The sequence below is a fragment of the Salmo salar genome, chromosome 16 (genome assembly GCF_965601325.2).
Source record: "Salmo salar chromosome 16, fSalSal1, whole genome shotgun sequence".
Taxonomy (NCBI): domain Eukaryota; kingdom Metazoa; phylum Chordata; class Actinopteri; order Salmoniformes; family Salmonidae; genus Salmo; species Salmo salar.
In genome coordinates, this window is record NC_138306.1 from 39,316,484 (window position 1) to 39,336,873 (window position 20,390).

The 20,390-nt window shown below is 43.1% G+C and overlaps 1 protein-coding gene across 1 annotated transcript in view; it reads right to left on the reverse strand.

Annotated features, from left to right (window-relative positions):
- LOC100380741 (protein kinase C-binding protein NELL2a) overlaps positions 1-19,806 on the reverse strand; it is a 117,948-nt gene extending 98,142 nt beyond the window's left edge. Inside the window, exons 1-2 of the mRNA XM_014148812.3 lie at positions 19,440-19,806; positions 19,007-19,135 (exon numbers count right to left, since the gene is read on the reverse strand). Coding sequence (XP_014004287.2) covers positions 19,007-19,135; positions 19,440-19,488 — 178 coding nt within the window. The 5' untranslated portion in view covers positions 19,489-19,806. The remainder of the gene's footprint in view (positions 1-19,006; positions 19,136-19,439) is intronic.
- Between the last annotated feature and the right edge of the window lie 584 nt (positions 19,807-20,390).

Consider the following 20,390-nt stretch of genomic DNA (forward strand, 5'->3'; position numbering starts at 1 on the left):
TAACTCCACCCAGACATCTATGCTACTTTAATGGAAGCATCAATAAATGATGATGTTTCTCAGAAGCAAATCACATCAAAGGGTTCACTCCCAGCCAGGGGATGCACGCATGATGCCATGGCACACGTTAGAGCTACAGGAAGCTAAGCTAGCATCGCCGCCTCTCTTCTCGTCAGCGCATAAACATTTTACTTCCAGCTGGTGGGAGTAGTCAATTAACACAATGTAGTATGAAAATGCTAAAAAGGCCATGATGAAGCCTGGCACTGTGCATGGTGAGCACACAGAGTAGAGGCTTCAATGCGTGTGATTGGAGAGAAGCACGTTATACAGTCTTCAGAGAAGGAGTGTAGCGTGTGCTGCTAGCATTAGCATCTGTCTGATCCTGGCTAGGCTACTCCATGGGGAGGCCATGTTTTGAGTCGTTTCTGTCAAAACAAAAAGGTTGTCTGGTTTTTAGGTCAACTAGACAGATACAGGGCTTGAGTACATCCTCAACAGAGCTACTATTTTTAATGTGTTATTGGCTGAGGTGGGTCAGATGGTGCAATGACATGTACAAGAGTAGTCTGCTAAAGCAATAACCTGCACTGCAAAAAGGGAAATCTAAGCAAGCCTAAATATCTTACATTGTGATAATTCACTTAGTGTCTATTACCAAGCTAAATTAGCTAACGTCATTGGTAGATACTTGTGCTTATTTTAACCCCCCCCCCCCCCCCCCCCATATTTTAAGATAATTTTTCTATAAATGTTACCCATTTTTGCCAATGAGATTAGATCATTTTAGCTTGGTGAGGATTTATTTAAAAAAATGAATTATCACTCAAAATATATTTAGGCTTGTCTAGATTTCACTTTATGCAGTTATGATGGTAGCAACAGAAAACCTCTGAAATACATTTACGCCATTTAGCAGACGCTCTTATCCAGGGCGACTTACAGTAGTAAATGCATACTTTTCATTTCATGCATTTATTTTTTTGTACTGGCCCCCCGTGGGAATCGAACCCACAACCCTGGCGTTGCACACACCATGCTGGTGTTGCAAACACCATGCTCTACCAGGTAGGCAAGTTAGGCAAGTTGAGAACAAGTTCTCATTTACAATTGCGACCTGGCCAAGATAAAGCAAAGCAGTTTGATACATACAACAACACATGGAGATACACATGGAGTAAAACAAAACATACAGTCAATAATACAGTAGAAAAATAAGTCTATATACAATGTGAGCAAATGAGGTGAGATAAGGGATGTAAAGGCAAAAAAGGCCATGGTGGCAAAGTAAATACAATATAGCAAGTAAAACACTGGAGCGGTAGATTTGTAGTGGAAGAAAGTGCAAAGTAGAAATAGAAATAATGGGGTGCAAAGGAGCAAAATACATAAATAAATAACAGTAGGGGAAGTGGTAGTTGTTTGGGCTAAATCATAGATGGGCTATGTACAGGTGCAGTGATCTGTGAGCTGCTCTGACAGCTGGTGCTTAAAGCTAGTGAGGGAGATAAGTGTTTCCAGTTTCAGAGATTTTTGTAGTTCGTTCCAGTCATTGGCAGCAGAGAACTGGAAGGAGAGACGGCCAAAGGAGGAATTGGCTTTGGGGGTGACCGGAGAGATATACCTGCTGGAGCGCGTGCTACAGGTGGGTGCTGCTATGGTGACCAGTGAGCTGAGATAAGGGGGGACTTTACCTAGCAGGGTCTTGTAGATGACCTGGAGCCAGTGGGTTTGGCGATGAGTATGAAGCGAGGGCCAACCAACGAGAGCGTACAGGTCGCAATGGTGGGTAGTATATGGGGCTTTGGTGACAAAACGGATGGCACTGTGATACACTGCATCCAGTTTATTGAGTAGGGTATTGGAGGCTATTTTGTAAATGACATCGCCGAAGTCGAGGATCGGTAGGATGGTCAGTTTTACGAGGGTATGTTTGGCAGCATGAGTGAAGGATGCTTTGTTGCGAAATAGGAAGCAAATTCTAGATTTAACTTTGGATTGGAGATGTTTGATATGAGTCTGGAAGGAGAGCTTACAGTCTAACCAGACACCTAGGTATTTGTAGTTGTCCACATATTCTAAGTCAGAACCATCCAGAGTAGTGATGCTGGACGGGCGGGCAGGTGCGGGCAGCGATCGGTTGAAGGAGCATGCATTTAGTTTTACTTGTATTTAAGAGCAGTTGGAGGCCACGGAAGGAGAGTTGTATGGCATTGAAGCTCGTCTGGAGGGTTGTTAACACAGTGTCCAAAGAAGGGCCAGAAGTATACAGAATGGTGTCGTCTGCATAGAGGTGGATCAGAGACTTCCCAGCAGCAAGAGCGACATCATTGATGTATACAGAGAAAAGAGTTGGCCCAAGAATTGAACCCTGTGGCACCCCCATAGAGACTACCAGAGGCCCGGACAACAGGCTATCCGATTTCACACATTGAACTCTATCAGAGAAGTAGTTGGTGAACCAGGCGAGGCAATCATTTGAGAAACCAAGGCTATTGAGTCTGCCGATGAGGATGTGGTGATTGACAGAGTCGAAAGCCTTGGCCAGGTCATTGAATACGGCAGCGCAGTATTGTTTCTTATCAATGGCGGTTACGATATCGTTTAGGACCTTGAGCGTGGCTGAGGTGCACCCATGACCAGCTCTGAAACCAGATTGCGGTGGGATTCGAAATGGTCGGTAATCTGTTTGTTGACTTGGCTTTCAAAGACCTTAGAAAGGCAGGGTAGGATAGATATAGGTCTGTAGCAGTTTGGGTCAAGAGTGTCCCCTCTTTTGAAGAGGGGGATGAGAGCAGCTGCTTTCCAATCTTTTGGAATCTCAGACGACACGAAAGGGAGGTTGAACAGGCTAGTAATAGGGGTTGCAACAATTCCGGCAGATCATTTTAGAAAGAAAGGGTCCAGATTGTCTAGCCCGGCTGATTTGTAGGGGTCCAGATTTTGCAGCTCTTTCAGAACATCAGCTGACTGGATTTGGGAGAAGGAGAAATGGGGAAGGCTTGGGCGAGTAGCTGTGGGGGGTGTAGTGCTGTTGACCGCAGTAGGGGTAGCCAGGTGAAAAGCATGGCCAGCCGTAGAAAAATGCTTATTGAAATTCTCAATTATAGTGGATTTATCGGAGGTGACAGAGTTTCCTATGCTCAGTGCAGTGGGCAGCTGGGAGGAGGTGTTCTTATTCTCCATGGACTTTACAGTGTCCCAGAACTTTTTTGAGTTTGTGTTGCAGGAAGCAAATTTCTGCTTGAAAAAGCTAGCCTTGGCTTTTCTAACTGCCTGTGTATATTGGTTTCTAACTTCCCTGAAAAGTTGCATATCACGGGGGCCGTTTGATGCTAATGCAGAACCCCACAGGATGTTTTTGTGTTTGTTAAGGGGAGTCAGGTCTGGAGAGAACCAAGGGCTATATCTGTTCCTGGTTCTAAATTTCTTGAAATAGGGCATGCTTATTTAAGATGGTGAGGAAGGCATTTAAAAAAAAATAACCAGGCATCCTCTACTGACGGGATGAGGTCAATGTCATTCCAGGATACCCGGGCCAGGTCGATTAGAAAGGCCTGCTCGCTGAAATGTTTCAGGGAGCGTTTGACAGTGATGAGTGGAGGTCGTTTGACCGCTGACCCGTTACAGATGCAGGCAATGAGGCAGTGATCGCTGAGATCTTGGTTGAAAACAACAGAGGTGTATTTAGAGGGCAAGTTGGTTAGGATGATATCTATGAGGGTGCCCGTGTTTACGGCTTTGGGGTGGTACCTGGTAGGTTCATTGATCATTTGTGTGAGATTGAGGGCATCAAGCTTAGATTGTAGGATGGCTGGGGTGTTAAGCATGTCCCAGTTTAGGTCACCTAGCAGCACGAGCTCTGAAGATAGATGTGGGGCAATCAGTTCACATATGGTGTCCAGAGCACAGCTGGGGGCAGAGGGTGGTCTATAGCAAGCGGCAACGGTGAGATACTTGTTTTTAGAGAGATGGATTTTTAAAAGTAGAAGTTCAAATTGTTTGTGTACAGACCTGGATAGTAGTACAGAACTCTGCAGGCTATCTCTGCAGTAGATTGCATCACCATCCCCTTTGGCCGTTCTATCTTGTCTGAAAATGATGTAGTTATGGATAAAGATTTCAGAGTTTTTGGTGGACTTCCTAAGCCAGGATTCAGACACGGCTAGGACATCCGGGTTGGCAGTGTGTGTTAAAGCAGTGAATAAAACAAACTTGGGGAGAAGGCTTCTAATGTTAACATGCATGAAACCAAGGCTATTACGGTTACAGAAGTCATCAAAAGAGAGCGCCTGGGAATAGGAGTGGAGCTAGGCACTGCAGGGCCTAGATTCACCTCTACATCACCAGAGGAACTGAGGAGGAGTAGGATAAGGGTACTGCGAAAAGCTATGAGAATTGGTTGTGTATGACGTCCAGAATAGAGAGTAAAAGGAGCAGGTTTCTGGGGGCGATAAAATAGCTTCAAGGTATAATGTACAGACAAAGGTATGGTAGGATGTGAATACAGTGGAGGTAAACCTAGGCATTGAGTGATGATGAGAGAGATATTGTCTCTAGAAACATAATTGAAACCAGAAGATGTCATAGCATGTGTGGGTGGTGGAACTGAAAGGTTGGATAAGTTATAATGAGCAGGGCTAGAGGCTCTACAGTGAAATAAGCCAATAAACACTAACCAGAACAGCAACAGACAAGGCATATTGACATTAAGGAGAGGCATGCTTAGCCGAGTGATCACAAGGGTCCCGTGAGATTCAGACAGCTAGCAGGGCCATAGGTGCAGCTGGCAGAAGATGGAGGGAGGTCTGTTTTTAGCCACCACGTGCGTTTCCGTCTGTAGATTAGTGGGGTTCCGTGTGGTAGGGGGGACCAGTCCAATTGTCAAAATAGTTATAGTGGCCCAAGAAAATTGTCCGATAGACCTATTCAGATAGCAGCCGATAAGACAGCTAACGATTAGCGGGCCGCAGATGGGCGTTCAGGTTACGTCGCGACGGAGGGGCCAGTTGGATAACTCCCTCGGGCAGATAACGTCGATAGTCCAGTCGTGAAGGCCCGATGGGGCTCCGCATCGGCAGTAAAAACGGGTCCGGATAGGTGATTGTAGCCCAGGAGTGGCTGATGGAACTCTTCAGCTGGCTAGCTCCGCAATAATTGATGTTAGCTCCGGGACCGACGTTAGCCAATAGTCACTTGGGTAGCAGCTACCTAGCTGCAAGATCCAGGTGTAAATGTCCAGAGCCTGCAGTAGAAAATAGGTCCAGTATGCTCTGGTCTGAGTCACGCTGTACAAAACTGGCGATAGCTTTTCGAGCTAAGGGATAGCTGATGACCGCCAACCGTGGCTAGCTGAACTCCAACATTAGCCAGTGAACTGGCCAACCTCTGGCTAACCGCTCTAGCTTCTGTTGTAGATTTCAGATTTTAGGTAAATAATCCTTTTATTTGTTTGTTTTTTTAAATTGGTAAGGCGGGTTGCAGGAGAGTGTTTTGAGGTTGAGTTTTTAGAAAAAAAGATATAAAAAGATATGCGAAGAAAAGATGTAAATATACATATACACATGGGACACGACAAGACATCTGACTGCTCCGCCATCTTGGAATATAAGTGACCACTTTTCATAATAATGTAGTATATTGGTGGAAATGATTAATGCTTTGAAGTATCTTAGTAGACCACCTCATTGAATCACAATTACAGATCAAATAGAGTGACCCATAAAGGGTTTGGTGCATTTTTTCCCTTTTGGAAAAATGATACAATTGCAGTCAGATCCCGTGGCATTTTCTACAACAGAAATACAATAAGCCATTTGTCAGACTTGAAACAAAACTAAAGTCAAGCAAAAGACTACAGCCCGAAGATGGTAGAGTGCCGTGCTGGTCAGTCATGTGCCAGACCTAAGCATGACGGGTGTGACTGGGCAAGGCAAGGGGAGGACCACAGTGATACCTCAATCCCAGACACAATGGTTAGGGGGCAGTTTGGGCCGAGGGACCTTGGGACTGAGCCTCACCACAGGGCTCCACAGAAAGCCATCAGCCTTTGATCTGTTAGTAGCTTCTCTTCTCCAGGACACAGCCTGCCTCCCCATGAAGGATGGGGAGACACCCAAGTAGGGGGAGGGGCATAGTGGGGCTCACCGGACCCCTTACTAGGACTTACTGATAAGCACGGCTGTCCTTGGAGAAGCCTGCATTTAAAGCACAGAGATAGGACCCCTGCATCGGTGCTGCTCACTCATGGCATAAGATTACCACCAGACAGTAGTACCCTACCAGTCACCCTCCCAAATACCCTCCACATGAAAGAGGAGTGGATGAGACTCTGCTCTGATGAGAGGGCCAGATCCAACCCCCACCACCAAATCAATACCAATCAATTTACATCGGCATACCTTATCTCACATCAGCACCGCTTTCAATGTGTCATGAAAACTAATGCACACAGATAATTACTGAAAAAAATAAGAAAACATTTACATTTTCAGGAATCAAGAAATGCATTGACAGAGTGAGAAGTCCAAAGTCTCAAAGTGTTCCTGGGAAGCACAGCTTTGTGGTAACCTTGCCGGCACGCTAATCTTATCTGCAGGATCCAGTATAAACAGCTTTAAATGGTTTCATACCAGGCGATAGTCTCCATCATAGGTATTGACTCTAATCTGTCACTGAGTAATAATACCTTATTTTGTCGGTCTGAACTCTAAATCCGTGTACAACAGTGAATGCTTCCCTGCCATTGCAAAATAAATACAGCCAATCTCATCAATGGTTCATATGTTTACTATTTAGATAAGGTGCCTTTAAAAGCTCGATTTGAAAAGCTGCCCTACAGTACATTAACCGAACTATCACATAATCTTTTCTGCTCCCATATCTTCCTGTATTTTCAGAGTGACTTCTTTACTGTATACTGTACAGGGAAGAACTTAGTTTATTGAGATGTAAACAGCCTCTCAAGGTCAATATGAATTCACTGGGAAACATTTAAATAAATTTCGCCCTGGTTTCAAATTATGAAGATGCCTGACTTTACCCATAACAAAGCAACAACAGCAAGTAAAAGATCGCAGCAGTGTTCTGATCGAAATAACACTGGTCATGTTTATAACACTCCTCTCCAACATTTCATGTCATCTCTCCAGCTCTCAAAATGCAACTGTGTGTAACCCAGGTCAAAACAATGGGTGAAATATTTATGTAATTGTGAGCAAACAACCCAATTCAATTATCACCCAATCAGAAGTGTGCAAATCCTTTAGGTCCCACCTTTGACAGTTCAATCGTTGCAATGTCGAGCAAGCCATGTAGAGGAAGCGCCATTTATGGCACATTCTCTCCTATGCTCTAAAGCAAAAATAATGAGTAAAACATGGATATATCTTCAGAAAAACACTGATAATTGATGCTCTATTCATTGCAACATCTTGAGAAGTGGTTGAATGCGTTTGTGGACCATTTACTTGATGAGTTTTATTTTCATTAATGAAGCTATTGTATTAGCGCCACGTTAGCGGGCCAATGCTAACTTTTCTATATGTTAGTGAATGTAAATGGTATAACTTATGCTAATTGCTAAGCAAACTTTTGTAGCAGTAATAATAATTTCCCCAAGTGAACAATATATCAAATGGATGCATTTGGTGTCAATAATATATTGTAGAAAAGTAAACTTATTGGTACTTTGTTCAAAGTTATTTGTTAGTTGAGTGACACATTGAACCGTACAAAGCACTAGCTAATGCAGGCTGTCAGATGCCATTTCATGGTAACTTTTGAGATGCACATGTTGTGTAACCATAGAAGACATTTTAATAGCATTTTATTCTATTTGTACATTTATTTCCTTGTTATTATTGTGGAAAATTAGATCCAAAGATTAAGGCAGAGACTATTTAATTGTAAGATAGAAAAAATCTTTAATGCATACGAGCAGCTGCAAGGTAGATCAGTCTCTGACTGCAGTCAGGGAAGGAGCTCGAAGAGTAAATCAAATCAAATTTTATTGGTCACATACACATTTTAAGCAGATGTTATTGCGTGTGTAGCGAAATGCTTGCGTCCCTAGCTCCAGTAGCGAAGTACTATCTAACAATATACACAAATCTAAAAGTAAAAGAACGGAATTAAGAAATATATAAATATTAGGTTGAACAATGTTGGACTAGCATTAACTAAAATACAGTAGAATAGAACACATACACCGCTCAAAAAAATTAAGGGAACACTAAAATAACACATCCTAGATCTGAATGAATGAAATAATCTTATTAAATACTTTTTTTTTTACATAGTTGAATGTGCTGACAACAAAATCACACAAAAATAATCAATGGAAATCCAATTTATCAACCCATGGAGGTCTGGATTTGAAGTCACACTCAAAATTAAAGTGGAAAACCACACTACAGGCTGATCCAACTTTGATGTAATGTCCTTAAAACAAGTCAAAATGAGGCTCAGTAGTGTGTGTGGCCTCCACGTGCCTGTATGACCTCCCTACAACTCCTGGGCATGCTCCTGATGAGGTGGCAGATGGTCTCCTGAGGGATCTCCTCCCAGACCTGGACTAAAGCATCCGCCAACTCCTGGACAGTCTGTGGTGCAATGTGGCGTTGGTGGATGGAGCGAGACATGACGTCCCAGATGTGCTCAATTGGATTCAGGTCTGGGGAACGGGTGGGCCAGTCCATAGCATCAATGCCTTCCTCTTGCAGGAACTGCTGACACACTCCAGCCACATGAGGTCTAGCATTGTCTTGCATTAGGAGGAACCCAGGGCCAACCGCACCAGCATATGTTCTCACAAGGGGTCTGAGGATCTCATCTCGGTACCTAATGGCAGTCAGGCTACCTCTGGCGAGCACATGGAGGGCTGTGCGGCCCCCCAAAGAAATGCCACCCCACACCACGACTGACCCACCGCCAAACCGGTCATGCTGGAGGATGTTGCAGGCAGCAGAACGTTCTCCACGGCGTCTCCAGAGTCTGTCACGTCTGTCACATGTGCTCAGTGTGAACCTGCTTTCATCTGTGAAGAGCACAGGGCGCCAGTGGCGAATTTGCCAATCTTGGTGTTCTCTGGCAAATGCCAAACGTCCTGCACGGTGTTGGGCTGTAAGCACAACCCCCACCTGTGGACGTCGGGCCCTCATACCACCCTCATGGAGTCTGTTTCTGACCGTTTGAGCAGACACAAGCACATTTGTTCCCTGCTGGAGGTCATTTTGCAGGGCTCTGGCAGTGCTTCTCCTGCTCCTTCTTGCACAAAGGCGGAGGTAGCGGTCCTGCTGCTGGGTTGTTGCCCTCCTACGGCCTCCTCCACGTCTCCTGATGTACTGGCCTGTCTCCTGGTAGCGCCTCCATGCTCTGGACACTACGCTGACAGACACAGCAAACCTTCTTGCCACAGCTCGCATTGATGTGCCATCCTGGATGAGCTGCACTACCTGAGCCACTTGTGTGGGTTGTAGACTCCGTCTCATGCTACCACTAGAATGAAAGCACCGCCAGCATTCAAAAGTGACCAAAACATCAGCCAGGAAGCATAGGAACTGAGAAGTGGTCTGTGGTCACCACCTCCTTTATTGGGGGTGTCTTGCTAATTGCCTATAATTTCCACCTGTTGTCTATTCCATTTGCACAACAGCATGTGAAATTTATTGTCAATCAGTGTTGCTTCCTAAGTGGACAGTTTGATTTCACAGAAGTGTGATTGACTTGGAGTTACATTGTGTTGTTTAAGTGTTCCCTTTATTTTTTGAGCAGTGTATATACAGTTGAAGTCGGAAGTTTACATACACCTTAGCCAAATGCATAAAAACTCAGTTTTTCACAATTCCTGACATTTAATCCTAGTAAAAATTCCCTGTTTTAGGTCAGTTAGGATCAGCACTTTATTTTAAGAATTTGAAATGTCAGAATAATAGTAGAGAGAATGATTTATTTCAGCTTTTATTACTTTCATCACATTCCCAGTGGTTCAGAGGTTTACATACACTCAATTAGTAGTTGGTAGCATTGCCTTTAAATTGTTTAACTTGGGTCAAACGTTTTGGGTAGCCTTCCACAAGCTTCCCACAATAAGTTGGGTGAATTTTGGCCCATTCCTCCTGACAGAGCTGGTGGAACTGAGTCAGGTTTGTAGGCCTTCTTGCTTGCACAAGCTTTTTCAGTTCTGACCACAACTTGTCTATGGGATTGAGGTCAGGGCTTTGTGATGGTCACTCCAATACCTTGACTTTGTTGTAATTAAGCCATTTTGCCACAACTTTGGAAGTATGCTTGGGGTCATTGTCTATTTGGAAGACCCATTTGCGACCAAGCTTTAACTTCCTGACTGATGTCTTGAGATGTTTCTTCAATATATCCACATAATTTTCCACCCTCATGATGCCATCTATTTTGTGAAGTGCATCAGTCCCTACTGCAGCAAAGCACCCCCACAACATGACTTTTCGCACCAAAGTACGTTAATCTCTAGGAGACCGAACGTGTCTCCTTCCTGAGCGATATGACGGCTGCATGGTCCCATGGTGTTTATACCTGTGTACTATTGTTTGTACAGATGAACGTGGTATCTTCAGGCATTTGGAAATTGCTCCCAAGGATGACCCAGACTTGTGGAGGTCTACAATTTTTTTCTGAGGTCTTGGCTGATTTCTTTTGATTTTCCCATGATGTCAAGAAAAGAGGCACTGAGTTTGAATGTAGGCCTTGAAATACATCCACAGGTACACCTCCAATTGACTCAAATGATGTCAATTAGCCTATCAGAAGCTTCTAAAGCCATGACATCATTTTCTGGAACTTTCCAAGCTGGCACAGTCAACTTAGTGTATGTAAACGTCTGACCCACTGGAATTGTGATACAGTGAATTAAGTGAATTAATCTGTCTGTAAACAATTGTTGGAAAAAATTACTTGTGTCATGCAAATTTGTGGAGTGGTTGAAAAACGAGTTTTAATGACTCCAACCTAAGTGTATGTAAACTTCCGACTTCAACTGTAGTTATTACACAATCATTGGTATTTACTATGTCACAACAATTCATTGATACGTATGCTATGATGGTGGTAAAGTTGTCTCGCGCACCTACAGCGCTGGTCATAAAAAAAAGCTAGCTAGCTCATGGATGCAAACAATGTTCTTCCCCAAAAACATAGCAAAACGACAACCTGTTTCAGTAGCTATATAGTTAGCTAGCTAGCTAACTATATAGCTAGGTGTCATCATCTAAAATAACCCTAATTTATAAGACAGTTCTCATTTGATTAATGGTGGTCGGACCCATCTATGTGAAGCTAGCCACAATAAAGATTAGCCACAATAGTGGACTTTGCGCTTAGCCTTCAAAATAAAAGTCTGGCATAATTATACTATTTGTATTCATTTGCATCACTGTCAATGATATACTTTTATTTTGAAGGCAAACCACAAATTCCATTATTGTGCCTAATCCTTATTGTGGCGAGCTTCACAACATAAAACCCGGTCAAGCCTCACTAGCCAGATGAAGCTAGCTGGCTCCTTATAATGTTAGCTTTGGGCAACAGGGTTAAGTAGCTGGCTAGCTATTTATTTTCATGAACTGAAGTTCAATTTCAAAATGCGAACAACAAGTGGCAACCTAGCTAATACTTACTCACAAGGATTCCTAAATCATTGCTAAGAATAATGAAAATGACTGCAGTTTCTACTGGTCTTTGTTTTCACTCTGGTTGTATTGGTGCTAGCTAGGTACCAAGCTAAAGCTAGCTACCCCAGAAGTTGTGGTCGAACAAATTATGATTTATTACCAATACGGTATGGGGCGAAGCCCCCTTTTGGAGCCAAGTACAGGTTATTAATCCATAGTATGCATGAGTGTAAGTTTTGGCCGTTTTTTTGATGGAGTTTGAGTCTTCTTGGATGGCGAGCCTACCCAGAGAGAACGACATCTGCCATTGCATGCAGAACAAAGAAGACATCTGAAGACATCTTTTCAAGAGGACCTTTTCTTGAAGTACACTATTCTCCACAGCTCTACTGTGTTTGTCGCCTTCGAACCTCTCTCATCAACTAACTGTTTTCGCCCACAGGACAGCCGTTGACTAGATGTTTTTTTGTTTGTCGTCCAATTCTATGTAAACCCTTGACACTGTTGTGTGTGTGAAAAGCCCAGGAAGGCAGCTGTTTCTGAAATACCGAATCTGGCGTGCTTAGCACGACGATCATACCACAGTCAAATTCACTTAAGTCACTCGTTTAGCCCATTCTAACATTCAATTGAACAGTAACTGATCACCCCATGTTATGTGATAAGACTGAAATACTGTATCTGTATTTGAATGTCATTTTCTGAATTGAACTGTACTGGTGATAATTGATACTATAGAAGGGAGAACGTGATTTTACCTGAGGTATTGAAATAGACCCATAGATTATTTAACCCAGGGTATTTGAATTTGTTTATTATGAAATGCTATTATTGTGAGTTGCATAAATATCCTTGGCACAGAATGACCAAGTGTGACCAGTCAGTCCAAACATAAAAAAATCCTAAACAGCCATATTAGAGAACAAATAATATACAACAGATTAGAGCTCTGCATAGGCATTAATTTTTAGCCCGACCCCTACCCATGCCTGCGACATTCAGGCCCTACCCTACCCAGGTCCGATTGCTTCTGCCAAATTTAAAGTCCAGCCCTGCCTGAAATCAGAAATGACTTCCTCAGTTAGTAAATACAACTCATGGCTAGAAGGGATCCAGCTTTTGTAGAATTATCGTCAAAAGTTCAATTGTTTAGCCAATAATAACCCTAAGCCTTTTCCTAACCTTAACCTAATTCACGTAACCTGCTACGTTAATTCTCCTAACCTGCTACGAAAAGTCAAATCTGAAGGTAATTTGACAAAAGCTGGATTTCTTCTAGCCATGACCGTAAATCCATTAGCCGCTCCTCTCTGTTGGTCACTGGCTCCCTGTGCGCAGGAGGCTCGCTCTGCATGCATTCTGCTCATGGCGGCTCTGAGTCTGTGAGTAACCATAGCAACAGCTCCGCTTGGGCCTCTCTGCTCAATGACGAGACAGAGCAGTGAGCTGTTAACTACTTTTTGTCACTGTAAACCCAGACAAAACTCAAGGAACATTATTATTTTCTGTGAAATAATCTCTCCTGTCTTATATTTGACGAGGTTGAAGCACTTCGGACACCATGTTTTGATCTTAGTAAGATATGACTGTACTGGCTCAGCTTCAAAATCTTAGTGATCAATTTAATGATGCCCGAGCGCTACCTATACCCTAGTTATTGATGGAAAAAAACAGGCCCTACCCAATGTATAATGTCGGCTAGCAGAGCTCTACCACAGGTAGACAATAAATATATTCATGACTCACTCAACATTGCGTAACACTGCCAGTTAGAAAATGACATTGCATTTTTTCAAAACACTCTGCTTTAAACATCGGTGCTGAGGCATCTGCGTGGGAGGGTTGGGCTTGAGAACATCTCTCTAGGGGGATTACATTAATAATAAACTCAACAGCAACTCCAAACCCTCACGTAGCCCCCTTTCTGCTAGCCTACACCCTGAATATTCCAATACCAGCTCCAGCTCCGACTGGCTCAGGAAATCTGCATTCGGAGGATGGTCTCTCCCTCCACTGTGTGTCCGCTCTACTGGAACAAATACTAAACTGAGCCAAGGGCACCTCCAGGACTGCTGGGGCAGCACTTTCTCCCAAATTCTCTGATCGACTCTGCACTGACCGTCAGCCACTGGCTGTCTGACATTCAGAGTCTTTCAGCTGGTGTCAGCCACTAGTCCTATATCTATGGTGGCGGCAGGTAGCCTAGTGGTTAGAGCGTTGGACCAGTAACCGAAAGGTTGCTAGATTGAATCACTGAGCTGACAAGGTAAACATCTGTTGTTCTGCCTCTGAACAAGGCAGTTAACCCACTGTTCCTAGGCTGTCATTGTAAATAAGAATTTGCTATTAACTGACTTTCCCAGTTAAATAAAAGGTTAAGTGTAAACACTCTATTTATGGTGGCCCGGAGATGACACAAATATCACTCAACCACCATAAGCACTTCTGGAATAAAGGATCTGGTTGGACTAAGAGGGCTAACACCTGGATTCCAAGTTACTGTTACAAGTCCTATCATAGAATCAGTCAGAAAGGAATGCAGTGTTTTTGCCAGAATAGCTTTGGTAGCTGCCATTGGTGGCTGTAGCCCCAGAGGTTAGCCCATTAGCTGCCTCCTATTTGGTTGACACACACACAGGGAGCGCTGCTGTATAACAAATGAGTCTCTTCCATCCCGCTACCTTCCAGGGCAGTTGCAGTTAGGAGCATAACCACCACCACAGAAACACTTCACCGGCAGTGCTGCTCAGTGCTCAAACACTCAACAACAACGAATGCCTTTCTGACACTGGTGATGACATAAAATCAGCACGTGGGTCTCTGGGCTCACATGCATGCAGCTGTGTAGATAGGATACTGCTCATTGGCTGCTTGCTGTCGTGACCATGGTAGGCTCCTCTTCCAGGATCAGTTAGGACAGAGTCTGATCCTAGTTCAGTGCTCTGGTTGTGGCCGTCTGCTTCAAATGTAGCACAGGGACATTCCTTCCTCCAGCTTTATCATATCAGTCCGAAGCCTACCTACAGTACTGCCACTCACTGTACGGCTGACAGGTCATTTCAAAGGCAATCTGCAGCAGGTGAGAAGTTCTAAAATGTAATCCCCACCTTCCCAGCTCTCTCACAAACACACACACACATAGTTCATGCAAGCCAGTGTGTGCACACACACATATCCTTCTTCTCCCCCCTCCTAGAGATACCAGCCATCCCCATGGGCAATCAGGCACCCAGCTAACAACAAACGTTCACACAACTTTAAGAATGAAACAACTTTAGAGAACGTTCCCTTAAGAGTCTCATTAGGTCATTACCTAACGTTTTCATAGGAATGTTCCAGTGACATGCAAGGACTGTTTCCAAGAGACCATTCCCTTAATGTCAAACATAACTTACCCGGAATTGGTTACCATGTTCTCAGAATATTCAATAGTAATGTTCTAGACACGTTTCATGGGAATGTTGCAAGAACATTCATGTGTATCAGTGTTCAGGATGTTGCCTGATGGTCCCCAAAGATGTTTGTTTCATCATTACACATCACCCCTTGTTACTGTGGCCAAGCCCATTACATTTTTACCTTCTTTTTTTAAAACATTTTTAGTCATTTAGCAGATGCTCTTATCCAGAGTGACTTACAGTAGTGAATCCATACATTTCATACATTTTTTTGTGTACTGGTCCCCCGTGGGAATCAAACCCACAACCCTGGCATTGCAAACACCATGCTCTACCAACTGAGCCACACGGGACTAGAAACACCCATCAAGGCTGATTGGTGAACCACAGCTCTTTGTTTGTTGGCAAGTTTAGGTACACTCAAACAATGCTTTTAACAGTGTTTAACTTACATTTGACATCAATTATTATATTGTGCATGTTCATTTGTACAGTAATTATTATTCAAAATATCCAGCCCTGGGATTTGAACTCTCAACCTTCAGGTTCAATGCATTTTGATCATCCTGCTACACCACCATGTCTGTATCAGTTAATGAGCAGTTTCTCATCATTGAATTGATTTACTTATTTCAGCAATTTAAGGGCTTTTGTATACCGTAATTTCCGGACTATTAAGCGCACCTGAATATAAGCCGCACCCACTGATTTTTTTTACTTTTTTTATTTTGAACATAAATAAGCCGCACATGTCTATAAGCCGCAGGTGCCTACCGGTACATTGAAACAAATGAACTTTACACAGGCTTTAACGAAACACGGCTTGTAACAAAAATAAATAGGCTATAACGAAACACAGCTTGTAACAAAAAATAAAAAATTTGCAGTAAGCTTTAGTTGTCTTTTTGCACTGAGTCAATTCCTCACGCTGCTGTTTCCAACGTCTTATCATCGACTCATTAAGACCAAGCTCCCGTGCAGCAGCTCTATTTCCTTTTCCAACAGCCAGATCAATCGCCTTCAACTTGAAAGCTGCATCATATGCATTTCTCCGTGTCTTTGCCATGATGAGGGTGACAAAATGACTACCGTAATCAGAATGATGGGAAGTTTGAGAGCGCTCGTTTTAATCTAAACAGTAAACCAAAAAGTTGTTTGACCTTTACCCGTTCGGCAATTTCATTGGTCTAATGAAAACTTCATGCCGCCAAAAAACTGAGCACGTCACAGAATGTGTTTTTTTGGAGAGAAAAAAAATTTGAAAGCGGGAAAAATCCATATATTAGCCGCGTCATTGTTTAAGCCGCGAGGTTCAAAGCCTGGGAAAAAGTTGCAGCTTATAGTCCGGAATTTACGGTAGTTGTATAATGTTAGTGGGGCATAACCCTGTTTTAATGATTAATAAAATCATTTTTGTTGTGTACTTTTAACAGAGCTGAGATTTACTTCAAAGTTAATTTGCCCTATTGCTTATATCTACCCAGTTTCAGATCTACACAAGTGCCTAGGGAGAAGGAGTTAGGGTTGGCTTCAGGACAGGACCTAACTATTTTGGCCCAATAAGCACATACTGTACACTCTAGGGGAATTCCCTTATTGGGAGAGTGGCTAGGTTGTTCTTCATTGGTGCTGGTGGCATGGGTTTGAGACCCGCAAGGGGTGTCACACTACTCTCACTTTCTAAGCAATGCATGTTAATGTCATTATTTGGTAACATATACAACACCCCTAACTGATCTAATTAAAATCAGTTTATCATTGTAAGAAGGGAATCTGTAAGATTACCCCTTGAGCACAAATGGCATTTCCACTACCTCTCATAATTTATGAGTATTTATTAATTATATATAGCTGAGCATCTCTCCGTCATCTTCTTGAAACACACTTTGAAGTAAATCTCAGCTCTGTTTAAAAGTATACACAATAAAAACTATTTTATTGATCATAGTGAATCAGGAACTAACATTAAAACAGGGTAAAATGCCCCACCAACACCAAAATAGCTGAAATAAGAAAATCAAATCAATGAGAAAAGTCAGATTAACTGATAACTGACAGACATGGTGGCGTAGCAGAACAATTGGAATGCTGTGAACCAAGAGGTTCTGAGTTCAAATCCCAATTGAGGACATGCTGAAAAATAATTACTCTAAATGAACATGAGCAATGTAATCATGTATGTCAATAGAATGCACTGTTAAAAGCACCATGCGTGTCCCTAACATTGCCAACTGACAAAGAGCTGTGAATAGATCAGCGGTAAACTCATCAGGGTCTTGATGGGTTCAGCAACAGTAATAAAACAAAATGTTTTGGGGAGAACAGTTCTTTGGGACCATCAGGTGACGTTCTGACAACTGATACACAGAAATGTTCTTGCAACATTGCCATGAAATGTGTCTAGAACAATAATATCTTATGTTCTGAGAACATGGCAACTATGGTCTGTGTATGTTTGGTGGGACATTGATGGAATATTCCCCTAACCCTCAGAAAACTGAACACAGGAATGTTCTTGCAATGTTCCCATGAAACGTGTCTAGAACATTAATATCTTATATTCTGAGAACATGGCAACCACGTTCTGGGTAATTTCTGTTTGACATTTAGGGAATGTTCTCCTGACTCAGACAGCTCCCCTCGCTCTAGACAGCCTGCTCAGTGACTACACTACACAGAGGCCAGCAGGTTTGACTGCCGCTCCGCACCGCGCCTCCACCCAGCATTACTTACTTAACAGAGACATCCTAAATGAAACAAGGGGCAACGCTGAAGAATGTACGGGGATGTCCGAGTCATGTTTCCATTTTCTGACATTAATGGCAAACTGAAGGAGAGAGGGCGGGTGGAACCCCGCCTTGGTGGAATGCATAAGCGTTGGAGTAGAGGACGGGACATCATGTCCCCCTGTCTTCAAAGAGGAAGAGGGGCTCCAGCTGCACTATACATACAGTAACTGTGCTGGCGTCGCTACAGAGAAGTAGATGTGAGCATAGGCAGGAGAAGATACGAGGTACACGTAAAAGGATTTGGAAATTAGGTATTCCTATAACAATGTTTTTTACTTTTATATAGGATGATGTGCTATAAGATGGCAAGCGTTCCTTTTGAAGCCATAACTCATTATTTTATATACATTGATCTGGATGCTTACAGCTTGAGGTGCCAATTTGTCCAGGTTGAAATTCTTCTCCAGAGAATTTATCCATGGAAAAATTATGTATCATGTAGTGATATTCTGAGAGGTGCGAGGGCAGAGCAGTAGGATGTACAACTAGAGCATAGAATTACATTTTACTAGACTCTCTCATCCAGAGCGATTTACAGTAGTAATACATTTTCATACTGGTCCTCTGTAGGAATCGCCAACAACAGGTTCAGGCTAGACAACCCATAGACCTCAGACAAAGGGTGGTCATTAAAGGTCCAGTCTGGCTGGGGCCTGTAGAGTGGCTCATTCAACATCAACCACACTCCATACATCGCCATGAGCCTGGGGTTATGTTGCTGACTTCTCATTATGTCCAGTCTTTCCATAATTCTTTGCATGTCTGTGTCCCCCTCTCTTGTGGGAACACTGTTCTTTGCTTTGGGCAGGTGGCATCCCAGGGCCCCTGGCATCATTCAGAGAGAAAATGACAACACTAGGATAAGTATGTCAAAATAAATGGTTCTGCAAACAAACAGGTTGTATTGTGGACAATATGTATAAATGGAATGTTTTCCTTTTATGTGAGAGCTTCCAAAAGCATCAACACCCATTCACCACGCATGACAGTCAATCTAATAATATATCGGAAGAAACACGTTTTTTCCCTTGCCATGAATTTTTGAACTCATAATGCCTGCTGTTTTGTTGTCTCATTCTGACGAGGAAAAAACTGCAACTAACCATTGTTGCCCTCTCGCCTTCAACATACCACATAGCATAGCCTATTAGGTTTCTTTATGGGTGCATCTTACCTTGAAAGTGGAACGCCCGAGACTCGCTGTGGAAGCCCTGGACTTGAGTAACTCCATCAAAACCATCTCCAAGCGTCAATTCATCGAAAACATTGATGCATAGAGCAGGATCAATCCCGAACCCTAAAACTTAAGTTACAGAAACAAACACAGTACGCATGGACACAATTCATAGCATCAATTCAGTGACCTGTTTCCTAACGATTATTGGTGCTAGGTAGATGCGCATCAAACTGTACAGAATTCCAGCTGATATTTAAACCAGCAATTTGGAATAATAGGTGAAAATGGATAGGATAAACACTAAACTACAGGACGATAACAATACCGTTTTATGAAAGCCTATACCATACTTTGTTGTAAAATGGGTGTCTCAAGTCATTTACATTTTTATCTACAAGACATTATGGTCAATGGCAAATGTGTGTCCTACCTGAGGTGACGCAGAATAAACCGAGGAAAATAAATAGTTTTAATCCCATTGTGAATAAAAATTAACAGTAGTCCATCTTTTGTCCACTTCCAAGAGTCAATCCTGCTCAATCGGTTTACATGCGAACGATGTCACACCAGCGCAGTGTTACAAATCCCACACCTGTGAAAACCGCATCAGATTCAGAACTTGGACGCCAGAGATATTATTCCATTCAGTACAAACTCCGTTACAGGTCTGTTACACAGGCATCGGTCCGTTGGCAACACAAGTGGGTAGGCAATAGCCTAGTTGTAACGAAACAAGTTTCACCAGTCCCCGAGACGCTCTGTTCAGCAGTCTGCACGAGCGAGGGTACCCGCTTTCAGGGTGGGAAGGAAAGGAGAATATAGCCAATGAAATAGGACCAATAAGCCCCCTTGTGGTCTTTGGCTGAAAATGCCTTGAACTGGCCTTAATCCAAAACGCGCATTAAAGTGTACAAAACATTAGGAGCACCTTCCTAATATTGAGTTGCATCCCCTTTTGCCCTCAGAACAGCCTCAATTCGTCGAGGCATGGACTCTACAAGGTGATGAAAGCGTTCCACAGGGATGCTGGCCCATGTTGACTTCAATGCTTCCCACAGTTGTGTCAAATTGGCTGGATGTCCAGTGGGTGGTGGACCATTGTTGATACATGAAAAACCCAGCAGTGTTGCAGTTCTTGAGACACTCAAACCAGTGCGCATGGCACCTACAGTATTACCATACCCCATTCAAAGGCACTTAAAAATCTAGTATTGCCCAGTCACCCTCTGAATGGCACACATACATAATCTATGTCTCTTCTCCTTCTTTGGGATTTGGTTGGCGGATCACATCCTAATTGTAGGTGCATTTACGGTCACCTACTGTACTGGAGTGTGAGGCCAGTCACGGCCTACCTACATTCAATTCCAGTTATAGAACA